We start from the raw sequence: 20,221 nt of genomic DNA, 5'->3' as shown, positions 1-20,221 counted from the left end.
TAAAGATACAATGGAGTATGTACTTTTTCACTTCACATTAAAGAAAGATGAAAGGGTAAGATTATAATTTAGGGATAGATTTCTGCTATATGCTGAGAAATCATTTTAAAAAACCTTGCCTTCCATCTATAGGTACAAATTGATTTTAATGACTTGCTGATTGTTTATTAACATTTTATTATTTTAACATATTTGTAAGGAACGTCAGTGCTACAAGTTACAGCAACAGATGCAGATGATCCAACATATGGAAATAGCGCCAGAGTTTCCTACAGCATTCTTCAAGGTCAACCCTATTTTTCAGTGGAGCCAAAGACAGGTAAGTTGAAACAAAAATTCAGGTACATACACACAGATGCTATATTGATTTTATTTAAAATATTTATATACTGCTACGACATAAATAGGGTTGTTCAGTTTGTATACATTTTGTAAAAGCTTGTTCAGTTGGTATACATTTTCATATTCATCACATGCAACTGGATAAATTACTTTATTTTTCCCTTATTTGATGTAATGATGAACATTATATGGCAAAAAAAATCCAGATGTTATGCAAGATTAGATTAGATTAGTTGAGATTCCGATTAGTTGAATTTAGTTGAATTTATTTGCTAAATGTCAGAACAGTTAATTTATTTCTGTTTGTTCATATTTAAATATTAGACAAAGCACTCAGTTCAAATGATTTAATAATAAATCCTTCGAGATCTGGACCAAAGCAAGGATTACTAAATGGTTTTTAAAACTTAAGAACATTGAGATCCATGCTTTAAAAGGAATACCAACTACAAGCCTGTTGACTTTGCTTACATAACTGTGCATCAGGTTTATACATCATCGGCATGCATTGTTATTCTTTTTGAGTTCCCTAGACTATCATCTAAAGAAAGAAACTTGTTTTACACGTGTACAAAAGAAAAAAATTATAACATGCAAGATCAAATTCACTATATTAAATCAATAATAATAATGTTCAGCTTGGTGTTACTGGTCCTTAAAAATATATAATCTTATCAAAGATGTATTGTTATTTGAGTAAGAAATGACACACAGTAAGAATTTACATCTGAGCATGCTAAATGTATTAAATGTAAAGTTATTCAACATTTGTAATAAGAAAGTAGAATATATTTTTATGTTGAAAGTCACATTGAATATAATAAATTGCTGGCAAAGGAATTTGCCTCGTTACATTCAGCTTTTCAAATACCAAAGCAGAGCTGTCATTTCTATAAAATCATTTAAAGTATGAGTCATATTTCTCTGGATTATGCTACTTTTCCTGTGGTATCTTAAGCAAACAATTAAAAACTCAAATTAGTTCAGGCAAGGACCTGTTACTGTGATAACATAGTGTTATCCAATTAGTTGCTACATCTTTCCAGTTTATAAAAAGTTAATAGCACTGCGCTTTTGTGGTTGTTATGTCACTTAAAATGTGTAGGGTGGTTCTGTTGTATGAATTAGAGTTAGTCTATGTGTACAGTTTGGTACAGTTTGTTAGAGAAGAAAAATGTGTCCAGCAGTCTTTTAATTGGCTTTTACAGTTTTTATTTGAACGAGTGGGGTCAAGAAATAGTGCCTGTTTTCTGAACAATGCAAAATCAGTTACATTAGATGTGAAAATACAAAAGGTTTGTGGGAACACTCCAGTTATACTCTAAATATAATAAAAGTAAAGTATGATGGAAGTGCAACTGACCTTGCCAAATTTACTTCAGTCATACAAAAAATTGAGGATCGATCAATGGACAATTTATGAAGTCTTAATTAAATTTATTCCTTGCAAGTGCATAGATTTTGAAAAGTAGTTAGGTTTGTGATCATGAAATTGCCTAGCCACCATATCACGTCAAGGTAAACCATGGTGTTCCTAACTATTTACCTCTTGTCGTATTTTGAATTGGGAGGAATTATTTTCTCATCAAATTTAATCTTGGTTAAAAACCTTAAAAAACTTTTTCTCATTCATTTGAGTCTGGCCCTATATCTGCTATATTTTAACATTCAAGGGTAAGCAGGACTTTGAGATGGATTTGAGCATGTAAGTGTTTTTCCATAGGTTTAGCTTTTAGCATGAGGACAATCTACAATTTATCAGCCTTAAATAATATCCACACAGATATACAAACCTAAGCTCAAAGGAGTTCACCTATAAACAGTTTTCATTAGTTTCCATTAACAAAAATTCCATAAAGTTTTTTCTGTGCAAATGCAAGGATATCTACATATTTCTTATTACTCTTGAAAATACAACTTTTCTTTGCACAATAATTTCCTTGATAGTAAGGAATAATGAATAAAGAAACGTATTCTGTTTTTCGGTAGGAATTATTCGAACAGCCTTACCTCATATGGACAGAGAAGCCAAAGATCAGTATCTTCTTGTAATACAAGCAAAGGACATGGTGGGACAAATGGGAGGATTAACAGGAACAACTTCTGTAACAGTCACACTTACAGATGTCAATGACAACCCGCCAAGATTTCCTCGCAGTAAGACCACTTCTTTGACATACTGATATTTCTATAGTACAACATATAAATTGGAGGTTTTACTTCAAATGTACTTTTAGATGACTGGTCTTCATTTTCATTTTTTTACATACGATTATAACATTTGTGTTCTGAAGAGGGTATTTATATCCTGGTAACCAACTACAGATTACAGTATCATAAGGAGGCAGCACAATGTGTATGATAAATAATAATTTAAGTGAATAAAAAGAACAAACAAATATAATAATGCAAAAATGATCCTCGCAGTGAATCATATCTATTTGTATCACCACTTTTTGACAATAAAAATCTAATATTTATGTTGGTAGAGTAAATAATCAAATAAGAATGACTCCCCATGTTCATGTTTCCTTTTGTCAACATTATAGAGGTGCAAGAAGCAAAGGTCAAGAAAACAGAACAAATTTCCTTCTGTGAAACATTATGAAGGTTATCTGGGTTGCTAGATATGTTTTTATTACATTAACTGTAAAATGTTTTAAGCCAAAGACTGTTTGAAAAGTGTAAATCAAACACCATGACACACTCATTTAAAGGTACATATAAGAATTTAATTATTTTAGCTCATACCTACCCAGTATTACAATCTGTACCTTGCTTGGATGCACTGAATCCAGGGTTCAGTTCAGGATTTGGTCAAGATTCGCCTTTTTCAGCAGGAATTGCAAATACAAATTAGGATTCAGATTTGGTTTGGTATTGGACCAAGTCTTTCACAAAGCCTTCGAGGTTCACCTGGATCCTGAAATAGTGGATTTGGTGCATCCCTAATTACAATAGGCTTAAAGAGTTGGCAATTATATTCATAATAATGTCTAATTTACCCCATACATTGTCTATTAAGGTACTGCCTATTAGAGGCCTACCTGAAAGTCATAAAACTATACAGACAATTAACAAATACTATAGCACTTAAAGAATATTTGCCTAAATTTGCCATTAAACTGTTCTTCCTTTTTGGTATATGGATTTGTCACTTAACCCAACCTAAAGAAATTGATGTTTTTACTCTTTTTTTTTCCTATTTATTCATAAAAATGGGTTCAACACTTAATTCTAAAAAGAAATCCTATTACACATACATTTTTTTAATGTCCTTGGTGTAGTTCTTTAAGGTTTCTGGGAGGAAACAATTATAGCCTAAAGATCACTATGAATGAATCAGTTAGCTTACTAATATCATTAAATGTGACTTTGTCCTTGGTGCTAGTAATTAGCTGTTTTTTGTGGCCTTTGTGGCAGTATAAACCGCAGAGGTACAGAGTGCAGTGCCTGGGTGCTTCTAATGAAGTGGTTGATTTAACTATGAAGCGGTTCAATCTACATCTCCCGTTCCTGTAACTGACCCAAAACTTGCTGTTTTGTTATTCTTTTAAAGGGATACTGTCATGATTTTTATGGTGTACTTTTGATTTCTAAATCACACTGTTTACATAGCAAATAATTCACTCTACCATTTAGAATTTTATTCTTGAACCTACAAATGTATTTTTTTAGATGTAATATTGGTGTGTAGGTAGCCATCTTAGTCTGAGCTTTCAGAAGGAGCCAGCACTATTTCAGATTATTTTCAGATAACTTACTCACATGTAACTGGAGTCCCAAGCTGGACCTGAATCTCTTACTATTGAGTGATATTCTGATATTTATTTGGAGCTGCTATCTTGCTACCTTCGCATTTTTCTGCTGATCAGCTGCTGGGAGGGGTCAAAGCATTGGTCACATGGTTGTGGCACCCTGGGAAATGAAGAATATGTCCAGCCCCATGTGAAATTTCAAAATGAAATATAAAAAAATCTATTTGTGTTTTTGAAAAATGGATTTAAATGCAGGAGTCTGCAAAAGAAGCTCTATTATCTGATGCATTTTGAAAAGAACATGTTTTCCCATGACAGCTTTAAGTTGAGATTTATCAGCCACTTCTCTGATATTACCTGTTGACTGCACCTGTGAGCTTTACCCTGTGCCTTTATGTGGCATGTAATGTATACACACAGTCAGTTCAGTCTGACAAATAGTAATAAAGGAACTAAACAGGCAATAAAGGACTTAAGCAGCTGGATGAACTCCCTGATTATCTATCTTGATAATGCTGCTCAGATAATGCTGCACATTAATCTTTTACCATATAACAATACAGTTTCCAAACACTTTAAACTGCAAAATATTGGTAAAAGGTATGATAGGTGCTTGGAAATAGGAACACATTTTATTAAAGAACAAGCATGGCAGAGGCACGGTTAACAGGTTACACAAGGCAAGGAGCAAGTTTCTGATGTAGGCAGTTTAACTCGGGCTCACATAAATAAAAGTCAAACAAAGCTCAGAACCAGATTCAGGCAATGGGTCATGAACAGTAGCCATTTAACTTTAAATTTAGAAACTGCTTGGGAAGGCTATCACAAGCTGGAATACATAATGTATAGTGGGCCTGTGCTATTGCTGATGTCGCCCAGCCACACTGGTTGACATTTATCAACCTGTGCTTAACGTCCATATAAAGTTTGCCTTATTCTTAAATGACTGTGTTTTGCTATGTTCATGTTTGATTTGTCAAAACTTCTGCACAAAAATACTCTGCAGGCTCAGCTTTACAAGCACTTTAAAGCATAGGTTCAGTGACTGCTGAGTTAAATTTATCACATCCTCTTTCTTTCTTGATGTCATTACTTTATTCTTATGGAATTCAATGTATTGTAAACTATCCTGTGTTCTCTGGAAAATAACCATTTCCTTCTCTTTTTATTCAGGATCTGATCAATATTATGTTCCAGAATCTTTACCTATTGGTTCGACAGTGGCTAAAATAAAAGCAGATGATGCTGATATTGGGGTCAATGCAGAAATGGAATATAAGATATTAGATGGTGATGTGGACGGCATGTTCAAAATTACAGTTGATAAAGACACCCAAGAAGGAATTATTACAACAAAACAAGTATGTGCTAGCGTAAATTACAATATATATTATGATCTATTATATGAAAGAAGCTATACAGTATGTTTTTGTCATTTAAACTTAAAATTCAGTAAGTTTAGTGGAAAGCACTTTAAATAACATCTATGTTTCTAGTTGATGTCTACATATGGCTTTAGCAGCATATCTTCAACTGGCATTCTGCTATATATATATAAAATCAATATAATCCCTAAATAGCTACAATAACTATTCCGAGGAAAGTAATTTATTTTAACAGAAAAAAATCAACTATATAAGTCATCCTAAAATAAAAATTTCCATAAAAATACTATTGAATATAACCACGAAAAGGTTAAAAATGTAATTTTAAATCATTTTTATACTACGTGTCTACATAAGCATGACTCACTAAAGTAGTAGGCATCATACATTGATTTTTGCATAATAGCCACAAAAATGTTGATTTCGTTTTTCTATTCATATTTACCAAAAGGTTAAAAATATAATTTAACTTAGCAGATGTTTGCTATGTCAAAGAAAGATTTGATTACATACATATTAATGTATATTGTCATGCCTTAGTAGTTTTCTCTGATATTTGTTGTATTTTTGTCAATGTTATAAAATATGCAGTGAAAACAGTTGTAGTGAACCCTTCATGGAGGAAAAGGCAATATATAATACTCTGTATTAAAAGAAATATCACGAAAGGACAGGATCATTTTTCCCTTTTACAAAGCACTGCTAAGACTCCAAATAAAATATACTGGCCAAGTTTTTTGCCATGGATGAAAGACACTTTAGAGGGGAAATTTTTATTTTGCTTTTGCCTTTCTCAAAATCAGCTGGAAGACAGACAACTTGGACAAAAAGCTGAACTTCATGGTGGATGCGTGTCTTATTTCAATCTCTATATATTACTATGTAACTATGTTTAACCATATATGTGCCAGGGCCTATAGACACATAGCAACAAGTCAGATGTGTGCTTTCAAACAGATGTCTAGTTCTTCCTGCTAAATGGCCACTATGATTTATTAAGGCCTGGTATAAACTTTCCAGGTTTTATTGCTTATACAATGGGCAGTGGCAGCTTTCAGAATAGCAAACTGAAAATACAGGTATAGGATCCATTATCCGGAAACCCATTATCCAGAAAGTTCTGAATTATGGAAAGACCATCTCCTATAGACTCCATTTAAAACAAATTATTCTAATTTTTAGAAATTATTTCCTTTTTCTATATAATAATAAAACAGTACCTTGTACTTGATCCCAATCCTTATTGGAGGCAAAACAATCCTATTGGGTTTATTTAATTTTTAAATGATTTTTTAGTAAACTGTAAGCATGGAGATCCAAACTACAGAAAGATCCCTTATTCAGAAGACCCCATGTCCCAAGAATTCTGGATAACAGATCCCACACCTGTATAATAAAATGTTGCTCAAAAAAATAAAAAACATAGTATTTTCACAAAAAAAATGGTAATATAAGATAATATAAGATGGTAATTTTAGCAATTGTATTTAAACTTTTACTTATATATTTGTGGGCTTTACAAAATATTAGCAGCCACCTTTAAATGATATAAATATAGAAATCTAAGAAATCAATCATTACTGGTAGTTAGGAGTTTTGTAAAACCATTTGTAATATAGGATGTATTATTATGCCCTAGACAGATATAAAAAATTTGGAATTATTAAAATTTTAGTAACCACACAGTATAGGTCACAAACATAAAAATGCATATTTATTGGCCTTTTTTAATTATATATTTTACAAGTCAGTATTATAGATTTTGTAAGTCAGTATTATATTAGACTCAAGGCATTCATATGAAATTATTTAATATTTTTATTTAAAATGTGATGTCCACCTGTATGTGTCATATATAATATAGTGCTCAGATGCTATGTTGCTTAGCGCAGTATAAAACAACCTGCAATCCACAGCCATAGGATCTAAATTAATTTTATGTAGCCACCCAACAATATGATGATAATAATAAATGTCCCTCTAAAATGTAGTAAGTTTACCTCTCCCAAACAGTGGCATCATAGGATCCACCAGACTATTGTAGGAGTTCTAGGAAACCACATTCTGTTAACCCATATGTCAATATAAACTGTCAAAGTGTCCTACTTATATGCTGGTTGATGGGAAGTAGAAACTGTAGCTATAACCAATGTGGGTCCAAAAACTTAAAGGGGTACTGTCTATTTTTTTATGGTGTACTTTTTATTTCTAAATGACACTGTTTACATAGTGAATAATTCACTCTACCATTTCAGATTTTATTCTTGAACCAACAAATGTATAGTGCCTGAGCCTGAGCTTCAGAAGGAGCCAGTGCTAAACATTAGAACTGCTTTCAGATAGCCTATTATTTCTCCTACTCCCATGTAACTAGAGGAGTCCTAAGCCGGACTTGTATTTCTTACTATTGAGTGCTATTCTGATATCTACTGGGAGCTGCTATTTTGCTACCTTCCCATTGTTCTACTTATTGGCTGCTTGGAGGGGGGGGGGTGATATCACTCCAAATTGCAGCTCAGCAGTAAAGCGTGACTGAAGTTTATCAGAGCACAGGTCACGTCTCTGGCACCCTGGCAAATAAAGAATATTGCTAGCCCCATGTGAAATTTAAAAATATAAAAAAATCTGTTTGATTCAATGCAGGATTCTGCTGGAGAAGTTAACTGATGCATGTTGAAAAGAACAAGTTTTCCCATGATGGTATTCCTTTAAATATGCTGTAGAACATCTATGTGAATATAGTGACCCTTGAAAGCCATTAGTTAAAAACAAATATAAAAAGCATCTAAAAATATGCCTCTGTGCTGTAGTGTATTAAGTGCATTAGTGCTATTCATACAGTTCCAGGCCTTAAAATGCCATAAAGAGCCAACAACTCACATTAGGTCTCAAAAAAATTGGTTTATATCTTGGTCCTTTTATAGAACTCAAGCTTTAGTGTTAGAAAACACAGTTAACAAGTACTTTTCTTTAAATCATACGTACATAAATGTCCAAAGATTTCCTTCTTTGGGAATTTTACATGATATAGTTTATATACAGATATAATGGAATACATGGAATTTTTTTTCAAACATGTATGTTTTTACACATAAAACATTGTGTACAAAAGTTTCCTTTTGTGAGTGTGTTAATAATTATGAATACATACATTACAGGGAGATAAGATAATTGTAACTGTCTTCACCATAATTGTCATAATTTATTTACAATTTGACTAATTTGCATCTTATTTTAGATCTTAGCATCCAGTCAGTAGCTTTTATTGGTCTACTACAGTTATGCATGTAAATGTGTCTTGTATGGTCGGGCTATTTGACATCCATCTTCCTTGTAGATTGGGCAGGGCTCTCTTCACCTCTTGTATCGGTTATTGATTGCTTTATATGTTACTCTGTATGTCCAATGTATGACACCCACTTATTGGAAAGCACTGTGGAATATGTTGGAACTTTATAAATAAATGTTAATAACAATTGTAATAATCCATAGCTTTTGCTTCTTTAGTCATGGTTGTAGATACTGCACTTTTTTCTGTTTTTTTCTATTTTTGTTAAACAGATATGGGACCTGTTATCTAGAATATTCAGGGGCTGGGACTTTCTGGATAAGGAATATTTCCATAATTTGGATCTCCATACCTTACGGAGGTTGTCCACCTTTTCTCACTGCTACCCAAAAAATGATAGATTGTGTTCCCCTGAGTATAATATGTGTCATGCAAAGACTGTGTAGCTATGTGTCTGAATAAGCTGTTTAAAACTTACTGTAATAGCTGCATTTCACACAGAGGCATGGAAAAACTTTTCAGGGAGGAGGAGCATTTCTTCTCTGCAGTGTGAGTCACATGGGAGCTCCCCCCCCCCTGCTCCCCCCTCCCTCCCTGAACATTCATAGCAGGAGACAGCAGCACCGGATCATGTTAGCCGCCTGTAACTTTAGCAGCCAATCAGAGGAGAGACAGGAAGAAAGAGACAGGAAGTAGACATGCACAGTAGCTTTAGAAGCTCCTTCTGCCAGTACTCAGTGTTACACAGAGCTGAAACAAGCAGACACAGGCTTGTGCAAAAAGGGGTCAGCGACCCCCTCCCCTGGTGCCACTGACTCCTGCTCTATACCAAAATGCTATCTTCAGATGTAATTTTCAGTAGACAAACAGTAGACATTTTCATAATGAGATCCATTACATATTTTACTAAAATGACCTAATCTGCTAAAATAGCTTCATTTATGTGAAGGTAAACCACCCCTTTAATAAAAAAAATAATTAAAAAAATATTTAAACCCAATAGAATTGTTCTGTCTTCAACAAAGATTAATGATATCATAGGGTCAGATACAAAATAGTGTCTTATTATTACAAAGAAAAAAGAAATAATTGAAAAAAAAAAATAATTGATTAAAATGGAGTCTGTGGCCTTCCATAATTCAGAGCTCTCTCAGTTTCCAGATAACATATCTCATACCTGTTTAATATTGTTTATAGTATTAATTATGTCTTACCCCATGTTCTGACAAATATGTTTTTAATCAAGTCACGAGTAAAAAAAGAATAACCCAAGAAGTTGAAAGAGCATTATTTAAATCTTATTCTTTATTTGCTCTGAAGCCATGTATAAATATGCAATGTTCTGTTTCTATTAAAACCACACAGAACGTGCTCTTGTTTCCATCTTCAGGTAGAAAAAAAATCTACTATGAAACAAGAGAAGCAGCAGGAAAAAAGATTTATATCAGCAAGAACCTTGTTCTTTAGAAGGAGCCCAAATTTAGCACTAGATAATGTTTCCTTGTTAAAAATTGAGCTTGACATCAGATAAAATTTATGTGACCTATATAATGTGCACAGTTTAAGTTCTACTAAAAAAGATATATATTTTTTAGGATTTTTTACTTATTAACGTAGGACTCCATATTTAGCACTCTTCCTTTTAATCGCACTATGGATCCTTTTCCAACTCAACGTGCTCACTAAACTAAAGTCACTACTGTACATATTAAATAAAAGTAGTCCCAATACAGAACCCTGCAGGACCCCACTGACAATACTCCAAGTAAAGAATGTACTATTAACAACCACCATCTGTACACAATGCTTTAGCCAGTTTACTATCAATATACAAACAACATCACTAAGACCAACAGACCCATAGAAAGAGGTCATTATGGGGGGGCACTGTATTTGGCAAAATCAAAATAAATCTCAACTATTGCAACCCCACTTTCTTACTAACCTCATCGTAAAAAATAATAATTATTTTTATGGACCTATTATTGCAAGGCTAAGATCATAATTCCTTTTTAAATATTTTTTTTAAATATACCTTGTAGTTGGTCCTAACTGAGCTGCATAAATCCATATTGGTGGTAAAACAATACTTTTGGGTTTTATTTAATGCTTAAATGTTTTTACTAGATGTAAAGGACATATTGCAACTTTGCAATATACATTCTTTACATATTTGTAATGGCTTTTGAGTTATTTGTATATTTGCCTGTCCTATTTATTCTCTGCCCTGGTGGCTCTGGCGTTTGAAACAATGTAACACAAGGCAACAGCCTAACAGACCTGACTTGCTGCAGGAGACTGGCATTTTGAAAGCACTAGTAATTCTTAATAAATTGATATTGGAAAGTTGCTTAGAATTATGTTTTCTTTAATTTAGGCAAACAATTATTTTTGGGGTTGACATGTCCTTTAAGGTATAGGGGTCCCAATTACAGAAAGATCCCCAGGTCCAAAGCATAGACAGATCCTATAACTTTATTGCATTCCAACCAACAAAAGAAGATGAAATATTAAGACAAAGGTAAATTTTATGAAAAAAATGGTGGTTATGAACTAGGTGGTAATTGATATTGTGCCCTGTAGGTCCATTGCCTTTTTTGTATTTTATCAAATAGAAAACTCTAAACTTGGGCAAATAGTGTAGGCACTGGAAATCCTCACTGGTCACTAAGTCAGTAAACATTTGTGCTTCACAGCACAAGGAGTCTGCTGGAGACTTTGCTGCTTAAATTAGAACAAAGAAAGGAGTCATTAGAGATGTATAGAAAGCGGAGAAATATGACACATTAAAAGGAAGAAAAATGACAGAATTATAAAGAAAGATAATTAGGGAATGGGGCAGTAGGAGCAGGTATGGGTTAGCAGGTTTGTTCTTTTATATTTTAAGGTTACATTGGTTTTATTTTCCAGCCTCTTTAATTAATTAACTGTTTGTTAAAAACTGTGCTAAACATCATTACATGAATCTTTAGAATACAGCCAACAAGGTGAAGCCATTCTGTTTCTTCATGTTATTCACCAGTTGCTTTTGTAACATAATTCCAACAAACATGGTCTGTTTATGATAAAAAAAAAATTTGAACTGTATAGCCTTGAAATAACTGTATAATCCAAAATGTACAATGCAGTTCTTAGTGAAATAAGACGATGTATTAGTTGTTTATCTAGCTTTTCGTACGTGTACTCTGTAATTCAATGTCCTTAATAAAAACAGATTCTGCATGCTCTGAAATGGAAATTACTTCTGTAGATATTATTTAAATATCATGAAATTCATACAGAACTTGCTTTCTTACAGGAGCTGGATTATGAATCAAAGACAAGTTATACCCTAAGGATAGAGGCATCAAACAAACATGTAGATACTCGTTTTCTCAGTGTAGGCCCCTTTATGGATACAACAACTGTGAAGCTTGTTGTAGAAGATGTGGATGAGCCACCTGTGTTTTCGTCAAGATTTTATTCAATGGTGGAGTCAGAAGCAGCAAAAGTAGGAACTAGTATTGGAACAGTAACAGCACATGACCCGGATGCAACCAATAGCCCAGTGAGGTAATTAAATATGTTATGCTTATTTTTCTGACATATATTGTATTATGGTTTGTCATTATATTGTGTAACCATTTCCTCTGTCACCTCTGTCTTCCAAGGTGGGATTACATTCATGGGCCAAGCAGTGCAGCGAGCTTGGCAAAGGAAAATATCCTAGCTTTAGGTGCTGTCAGCAAGGGGCCCGGTTAATAAAAGTAAGTGCAGGACAGCCGGGCCCCTACTCACTGGGCCCTGGATGATTGTCCCCCCTGTACCCCCCTGATGGCAGCCCTGCTTCCATCCTCCTTACAAGTTTAGTTTCACGTCTCTGCACTCTCTCCAGCTCATTAATATCCTTCTAAAGGACTGTACTATGCCTACCTCCGGGTCATTAATAAACAAGTTAAAAAGTGAAGGACCAAGGACAACACTGGCCCAATTGTAAAATATTCCATTTACCACCACTCTTTACACTCTTTACAGTTTTCTGTCCAATAACAAATATTATGTTCTAGGCCAATGCTGACATCCACTGTCATTCCAGCATCAGGGTTAATGCTCACCTCCTCCTAAAAGGCAACTAAATTAGTCTGGCAAGATCTGTTATGCATAAAACCATGCTGGCACCAACTTATAATATTGTGACATGCTAGCTGCTTATCCACTATTAAGACATGTTATGTAATGATGTCACTTCTGGCTAGGGCTCAAAAAATCACTGGAATGCTGGAGGGATCAGTGCATGTTTGGGTACATAGGCACTACTCCACATATGGATCTTTACTTCTTAAGCATTTCAAGCTGAGTTAAAAGATGTGAATTGACCTGCACTTTTTTATTACTGGTAGTGAGAATCTTTAGAGATTGGCCTGCAGATGTGGGTACCTCCTTAGTTTGGAGTCCCAGGTATGCTTTAAACTGTAGAAGAGATGAGATGCTGGAATGTGGTTCTTAAGTACAGTGCCTTCACTCTATGCAACTGATGACTTGACAAAATTATAGTAATGGCTGTATTTTATGTAAATTCAGCAAGCACACCTACACAATTTAAAATGTCTAGAGAAATACAGAAATGTTACATTATGCTGTAAAACATGGTTTAAGGTTCTGCCATCTTTCTAAAAGAATATTAGACATGCTTTTCTGAACTTGTGCATTTGGTTTGATGACAAAGTTCAATGGAGCTTAGAAAAACACATTGCCAAAATTGATATACTGCAGTATAGAATGTTTTGGATATAAAAAAGGCATTCTGATGTTTAAAAATAATTGACTGCTTAAAACAAAAATGAAAAAAGCCCTTTACATCCTTTGTAATGTCAGACTGCAAACTATAAAAGGCAACTTGAGAAAATATGTTATTTGCATTCATAATTTTCTTTTATTGAAGAAGTGTTCTTTCTAACTTCAAGCATAGTAAAGTTATAAGATTGCTGAAAGATGTGGTTTCCTTATTTTGTGTTAACATAATGATTGTTTTATAAAACCTCCTAGGATAATACACAGCAAAATCTTCTCATTTATATTTATATATAAATAATTGTAGGGTCATTTATCTACAAAAAATATATCCAATATATTTCATTTCATTTCAGCCATTCTGTGCACCAAGCTAACCACACATGTGGTAAAAAAAAATGTAATTTATAGCCAAGTTGTTTCATATAACAAATAGAAAGCACATCTGACATACAATTGCTAAATACCTACAGAAGGATGTTAGAGACAAGATAAGATAATTAAACTATCATAATAAAATAAGCACTTGAGTAAATAAGGGATTACAGTGATCAGGGATTAGATAAACCAGCAGCCCAGAAGGTACATGAAGTGATTCTGATGGGGGTCGTAAAATAGTGTTGGCAAGGCTGTTATACCTAGACATTGGTACATCAACTCCTTGCATTGACATTGACAATACATGGCAATATTTTCCTGGGGATTTTTGTGCCTATACCATACCTCCCAATTGTCCCGATTTTCGCAAGACAGTCCCACTTTTGACAGCTCAGCCCCCAGTCCCGGACTCTTACCAAAAAGTCCCTCATTTCCCATTGATCTCTTGCCTGAACGCTAAAAAAGATACAAATTTAATTAAAAGTAGCTTTTGGCAGAGCCCAGAAATCTTAAAAGCGTCACTTGCACTTAGAAACATTGTTTCTCGCTTTAAATTTAAGGAGAAGGAAAGGCTAGTAAAGAGTTAATCTCAAGCTGCAGGCATACCTTCAGTTGTCTTAATAGTGCCCTTAAGTCTCCCCATATTTCACCTGTTCAGAAAATCAGAAGCCAAACAGGAAGAAAAAACGCTGAGCTGTGTAAAGAAAGTTCCCATAATGCCTCACTCCTGCACAGACATGCAGACTAAGGGGCAGATTTATCAAAATACGAGTTTGAATCCCAAATGGATGAAATTCAGATTGGAAACTTCTGAAGATTGCAAATATCACGAAAATGCTTTCGAAAAAATCGTATTAGTCACGATAATATCGTATTGGCAATCCGAAAGTCACGATACAATTGTAACTAATAAGCTAAACAGGTCTCTTAGGGGAACTGAGACTTTCAGCTTAAAGGGCAACTTCACCTTTTTCAGTAAAACTGTAATAACACATAAAACAGGACCCCAAAACCCCCAGAGATGTGTTCAAACTTTAATTAACTTGCAGCAATGTGCGCGCCATTTATTTTTGTCCCTCTTTCCATTTTCAAAATGTTGGGAGGTATGGCCTATAGTAGCATATAGTAGCTTTAGGTGCTCATTAATAAAGTGCTCATTTATTCAATATTGTTATGCCTGTGGTGGCTGAAAATATATGGAAATATGTTTCCTGCTTCACTGCTTTATATAAAATTATTGATTCGAAAGGTTGCCTTTTTTTCTTATGACTGTATTTTGCAAAAATCTGACTTGAAACAACATATATTTTAATTTGCTTTGGTTTTGAAACAGAATGTCAGTTTACCTATAGATTACCTTATTTTATTAACTATAGTTTATTATAGAATCTACATAATTTTACTAAGGAGAAACAATGACAAATAAATGGATGTCTCTGGGTAATTTGTCTGGATATCAATACTAACAATAGCACCATGGCCCTTTGTGGATATTGGATTGTGTATAGTTGATGCAAACATGACACTTTATGTTACAATCACATTTCTAGATTCCAGCAGTTTTCAGGTAGTAGAAAGCAAGGAAAACATTCAGTTTTTCAATCTGTAGACAGAAAAAGAGACTGCCCACATAGCTTTAGCTAAATTGCCATATTATGCTTGGGTCATACACCCTGTTATTATTGTCCCAGAGTGAATATACCATTCACTTGGTTATAAAAGTGAGAAACTGATCAATGTGTCTACTGTTGTGGTCTGTGATGCCCTGGGTTGTTGGCCTTACTGTGCTGACTTATAAGCTATAGGAATCTAAGCAGGTGTCAAGGCTAATACTTGCGTGCCTTATTCTAAATGAGATAATTCATCACACTTTAGGTAACTTCCCTTGCAATAAGTGCTGGGAACTGAAGCAGCAAAGCTACATAAGTTAAAAGTATCTTTATCCTATCAGAGATTCTCACAGCCCCTTAACCCAAATCAAAGGCTGAGTGTCCAGTGCAGCTTTGGAGCTGTGAAAAGCACTGAAGCAAAAAATTAGGAGATAGGGAGAATGCAGCTTTTCGAAAATATACTTGTGTCTGCTACATTATACACAAAACCCCAGGATCATATGCAAAATCTGTATAACCTTTGCATAACCTGTATATCCTTATGCACTTTATTATTTACCATAATATCCTGGCATTGTTAATCTGGGAACTGAAGTGCAGTTTACTTATGTTGTGGCAAGAATTATATTGTATAATGTATATTACTCATATTGCAGTATTAAAGAAGTCTAAAAACAGAGCAGATGTGTACTCCTCTGTGACATCTCATACACTAATAATGGGTTTGACATTTGAGGTAAGCTGTAATCTTTGGTCCCTCGATAAACCCTCTATTTCTTGACAAGGATACAGAACCCCTCAGGTTCACTGACCACTGTAATATATAGGAAGTATTACTCCTGCAGCCTGTAGCTTTGTCCAAACAGCATAAAATGGAAGCGCATAAAAAGTAAAAAGAAAAGAAAGTGAAAATATATAGTGTAGTATTTCCTTATACACAATTCACACCTTCAAGTGCCATAATAAATAAAAATATTGTGACTGGAACTTGTTTAAATAATAAGTTTTCTCCACCGATGATGGTGAGTTAATGCACTCACGAGAATACAATTGTACAGCACACCAAAGCAAATTAGCAGAGTGTTGATAGTAGTGTTAATGATGGTACAGGAGTCCTCCAATCACATTAGAATGAGAAAGAACAAAATATAGTTTAATACTGTTTATTATAATAAAAACCTGCACAAAACAGACTATGTGGTGAAAGATAGGAGTAACAAGCAAACTCTACGCGTTTCGCGTGTATCGTCACGATTCCTCAGGAGCAGAATGAACATCACTAACAATGACAAACTTTTATACATACACACTTAATGTAAACTCGCTCTTCACTTTCGTATCTGAAGGCGAAAGTGACGTCAGCAACTTATGACAGGAACTTATGCGTGTAGTGCGATGGAAGCTGAATAAGAATGACGTATTGTTTGTGGCTTGGTATGATCACAAATCCCTCAAGGACATAAGCGGTCAATAACTCTGGGGGCACAAGTGCAAGGGCACTAAGGGCCACAAGAGCATACCCCTTAGTGCCCACAGACTAACACAGCCAGTGCTGTAATAGTTCAGGGATCTGCAGGTCTCTGTACTCAGAAACAGAGCACAGAGGCACAATGCACCATGCAATGTGTAATGTGATTGAGGACTTTTTATTGTACTTTGCACACTGTGCGGTTCATTGTAAATGAACCCTATGGACTTTATAATACAACAGTGCTTCTGTATTCAGTAGCACAGGAGCACAGCTATATTCTTTATAAATTATTAGTAGACATTTAGACACAATGGCATATTTTTGGACATCTGCTTGAAATTTACCAACCGTTTTCAAAAACTAAAAGGATTAACTTCTCTGGTGTTATTTTCTAAAATATTCCATTATGTATAAATGCAAGAATAATTGCATAGTTTAGTTATTTTGAGATCATGTTAGCTTGAGAGTTAACTGTGAAAAATAGTCAAACATTCCAGCTTCAGCTATTCATTACCACCCCTTCTAACTTCATTGTTATCATAATATCACATTTGCCTCACTAATTCCAATCTTATTCAGAATATGTACATTTTCTTAAGTGGTTAACAAAGTACTTCTCTATCTACTATTTATGTTGGGTTGTCAAGGATATCCACTACACAATATTGTGTCTACGTGCCACGTATATTAGTTCCCCATAGGATGGAAGTAGAAATGAATAATGAAATTATTAAAAGTAATGTTGCACTTACAAAAGAATAAGCTGTTGGATTTATCTTTGTCCTTCTAATTCCCTGTTTCTCAACATATTTTGCAATGTCTAGTCCTTCTTAACAGAATGGAAGTCACTGCAAGCTAAAACATTATGTACTGTATGTATGTTTATTGCCAATTGGATAATTATATTTGTACATTTAGGTCTGTACAATAAAAACATTTAACTCATCGCTTCTTCTTATTAAACAAACATTCACAGTGTCATTATAAACTTCAACCTATTGTTTAAAAAAAGAGCAGAATTCTATATTCTTGATAAACCTTTTGTAAATTTTGTTTGAAATGAATTCATCCAAAATGGCTTCCTTGGCACCTTCATCATCTCTTTTTATTAGAGTATTACCAACACCTCTATACCCACAAGTAAAGTTAGAAGGGGAATTTCCAAAGAATAATTCTACCTGTTATTACCTAATTTTTTTCAAACAGACTGTATTTGCTGTTAAAAAAAATATTAGACCTAGCCGAAGAATTGCAGTACTTGGGTTTTATAAGCAGGCCTCCTGGTTTGGAATATTTAATTGTCAGGCTGAGACACAAGATTCAGCTTCATTTTCAGAAGAATGGCTGACTTGATTGAATGTTTATATTCTGCTAATAGTGGCTATCCCAGGTCCCCTGACTCTAAACTTTCTTTGACCAGACACTGAAAGACCCCCACACTGTTTTGATGTGGGATCGACTGGGCAGGTTTTGATTTAATGCCATGATTTTCACAAGCATAGTCATTCTGAAACCCCTTTTATAAGCAATTGTGCCCATAGCAAATATCAGCCTTGTACAATCATCTCAATACTTACTGCATGATATTATAAGTAAACTGTACTGGTTACACAGCCAAGCTTACATCATGCATATTCCTTTACTATATGTAGTTAACTATATACTCATTTTTTCTCCAAAACTGCCTGGTCTATATGTTTCCCTCTTAGCTAGATCCACTCTTGGCCTTGCTTTAGGTGATTTTGGTATCTATTCCTCATTCATTAGAACAAATAGCTTCAGGCCTTTAATAGTTGTTGTTGTTATAAGGAAGAGAAAAAACAGCGTGGCACTGACTGTTGGCTTATTTTAGCACAACTGCTTCTCAAAGTTATACATATTTATCAAGGCAAAACTAGTCAATATGATCATGATTAAACAATGATTTCCAATTACATATTCAGAATCTTTAAAAAATTCTTCCCTTCATTCATAGCACATTCATTTTACAAATGTATCTTTTAATTACCTAGCACATAACTGACAAGTAAGAGCGGGAGGTTTTAGCTTAGGGCTGCTCAGAGGTGCCTCTCTAATAAGGTCAGTAGCAAAAACACACCATTTCTTTAGCACAGGATTGGGCAACTACTGTCATACAGTGTAACAATCAATAGTGCAGTACTGTTTGTATTTAAAACATAATAATGGCTGTGCAAGTGTGCATCAGATTCTCTTTTGGAATCAGTATAAAGCTGCAATAGCATCTGTTAACCAAAAGTAATCTTTTAGATGGGGATTGACTTTTAAATCTGGATTGCCACATACTTTCCTTATGCATGGGTGGGGGTGGAAAGCAGGTGTAGAAATAACAAAATCTTCCAGATGAAATGTGTTTTATAGTAGCAGTAAAGTACACAATATTCCTGGGCTTTGTGCCAGTAAAGAGAAATCATTTAAATGAAATGAGTGTAACAGATATGTCTCCTTGTAAGGGTCAGAAGCCTCTAAAACATTGCACTCATGGTAGTAATTATGTGATTAAATATTTTCATTAAACAGAATTTCTGGTGTATTGACCTCCATATTTCTATTTTCACTTGCAAACAACTCAACTGTGTTTCCCAATTGCACATAAATTTAGAAATGAATTATTTGTATGGCGATACTAATAATTTCATCATTATTTGAACAAAATCTATGCCAATTTACAAGGCTGCTATCTTACTATCCTGTACATTATAATGTACCTTTCTGATAACAATAATAACAAAACATTTATTTTATGTTATATTATGTTGTAGTACTTTAACCTTTCCATCACATTGCTTAAATATCATTAGTTCACTGACAATAAAGTTTGCCCTTTAGGGCATTTATCAATATTCAGATTTTTGTAGTTTTAGAGTTTTTTGAAACTCATTTCTAGAAAAAACATGAAAATCTAGTCATTTATTAAAAGATCCAAATTAAAAAAAAAACATACACAGAAAAAGATGTGGGGAAAAGAGTAAAAAGTGCAACCTTTTCATATTGTTGCACAAATGCAAGCATCAAAAAAACCTGAAATATGAATCATAAAAAAAATCGAACATTAGTAAATGCCTCCCTATGTATTGACAACTAGATTTGGAACCCTCAGTTTAACAAATGAAACAATAGTGGTGTATACATGGCTATGTACCAAATAATTTGCCAAAGGAGAGAGCTAAAAATGAAATTCTACAAGAAATTCATCACTG

General features: G+C 34.1%; 1 protein-coding gene across 1 annotated transcript in view; it reads left to right on the top strand.

Moving 5' to 3' along the window:
- Positions 1-20,221, top strand: part of cdh7 (cadherin 7) — a 104,633-nt gene that overhangs the window by 65,295 nt on the left and 19,117 nt on the right. Inside the window, exons 4-7 of the mRNA XM_018095030.2 lie at positions 200-319; positions 2,332-2,499; positions 5,274-5,461; positions 12,073-12,326. Coding sequence (XP_017950519.2) covers positions 200-319; positions 2,332-2,499; positions 5,274-5,461; positions 12,073-12,326 — 730 coding nt within the window. The remainder of the gene's footprint in view (positions 1-199; positions 320-2,331; positions 2,500-5,273; positions 5,462-12,072; positions 12,327-20,221) is intronic.

The sequence above is a fragment of the Xenopus tropicalis genome, chromosome 6 (assembly GCF_000004195.4).
Source record: "Xenopus tropicalis strain Nigerian chromosome 6, UCB_Xtro_10.0, whole genome shotgun sequence".
In the NCBI taxonomy this organism is placed as follows: domain Eukaryota; kingdom Metazoa; phylum Chordata; class Amphibia; order Anura; family Pipidae; genus Xenopus; species Xenopus tropicalis.
Note: the sequence above shows the minus strand (reverse complement) of the source record. Positions and strands in the feature narration are given on the sequence as shown.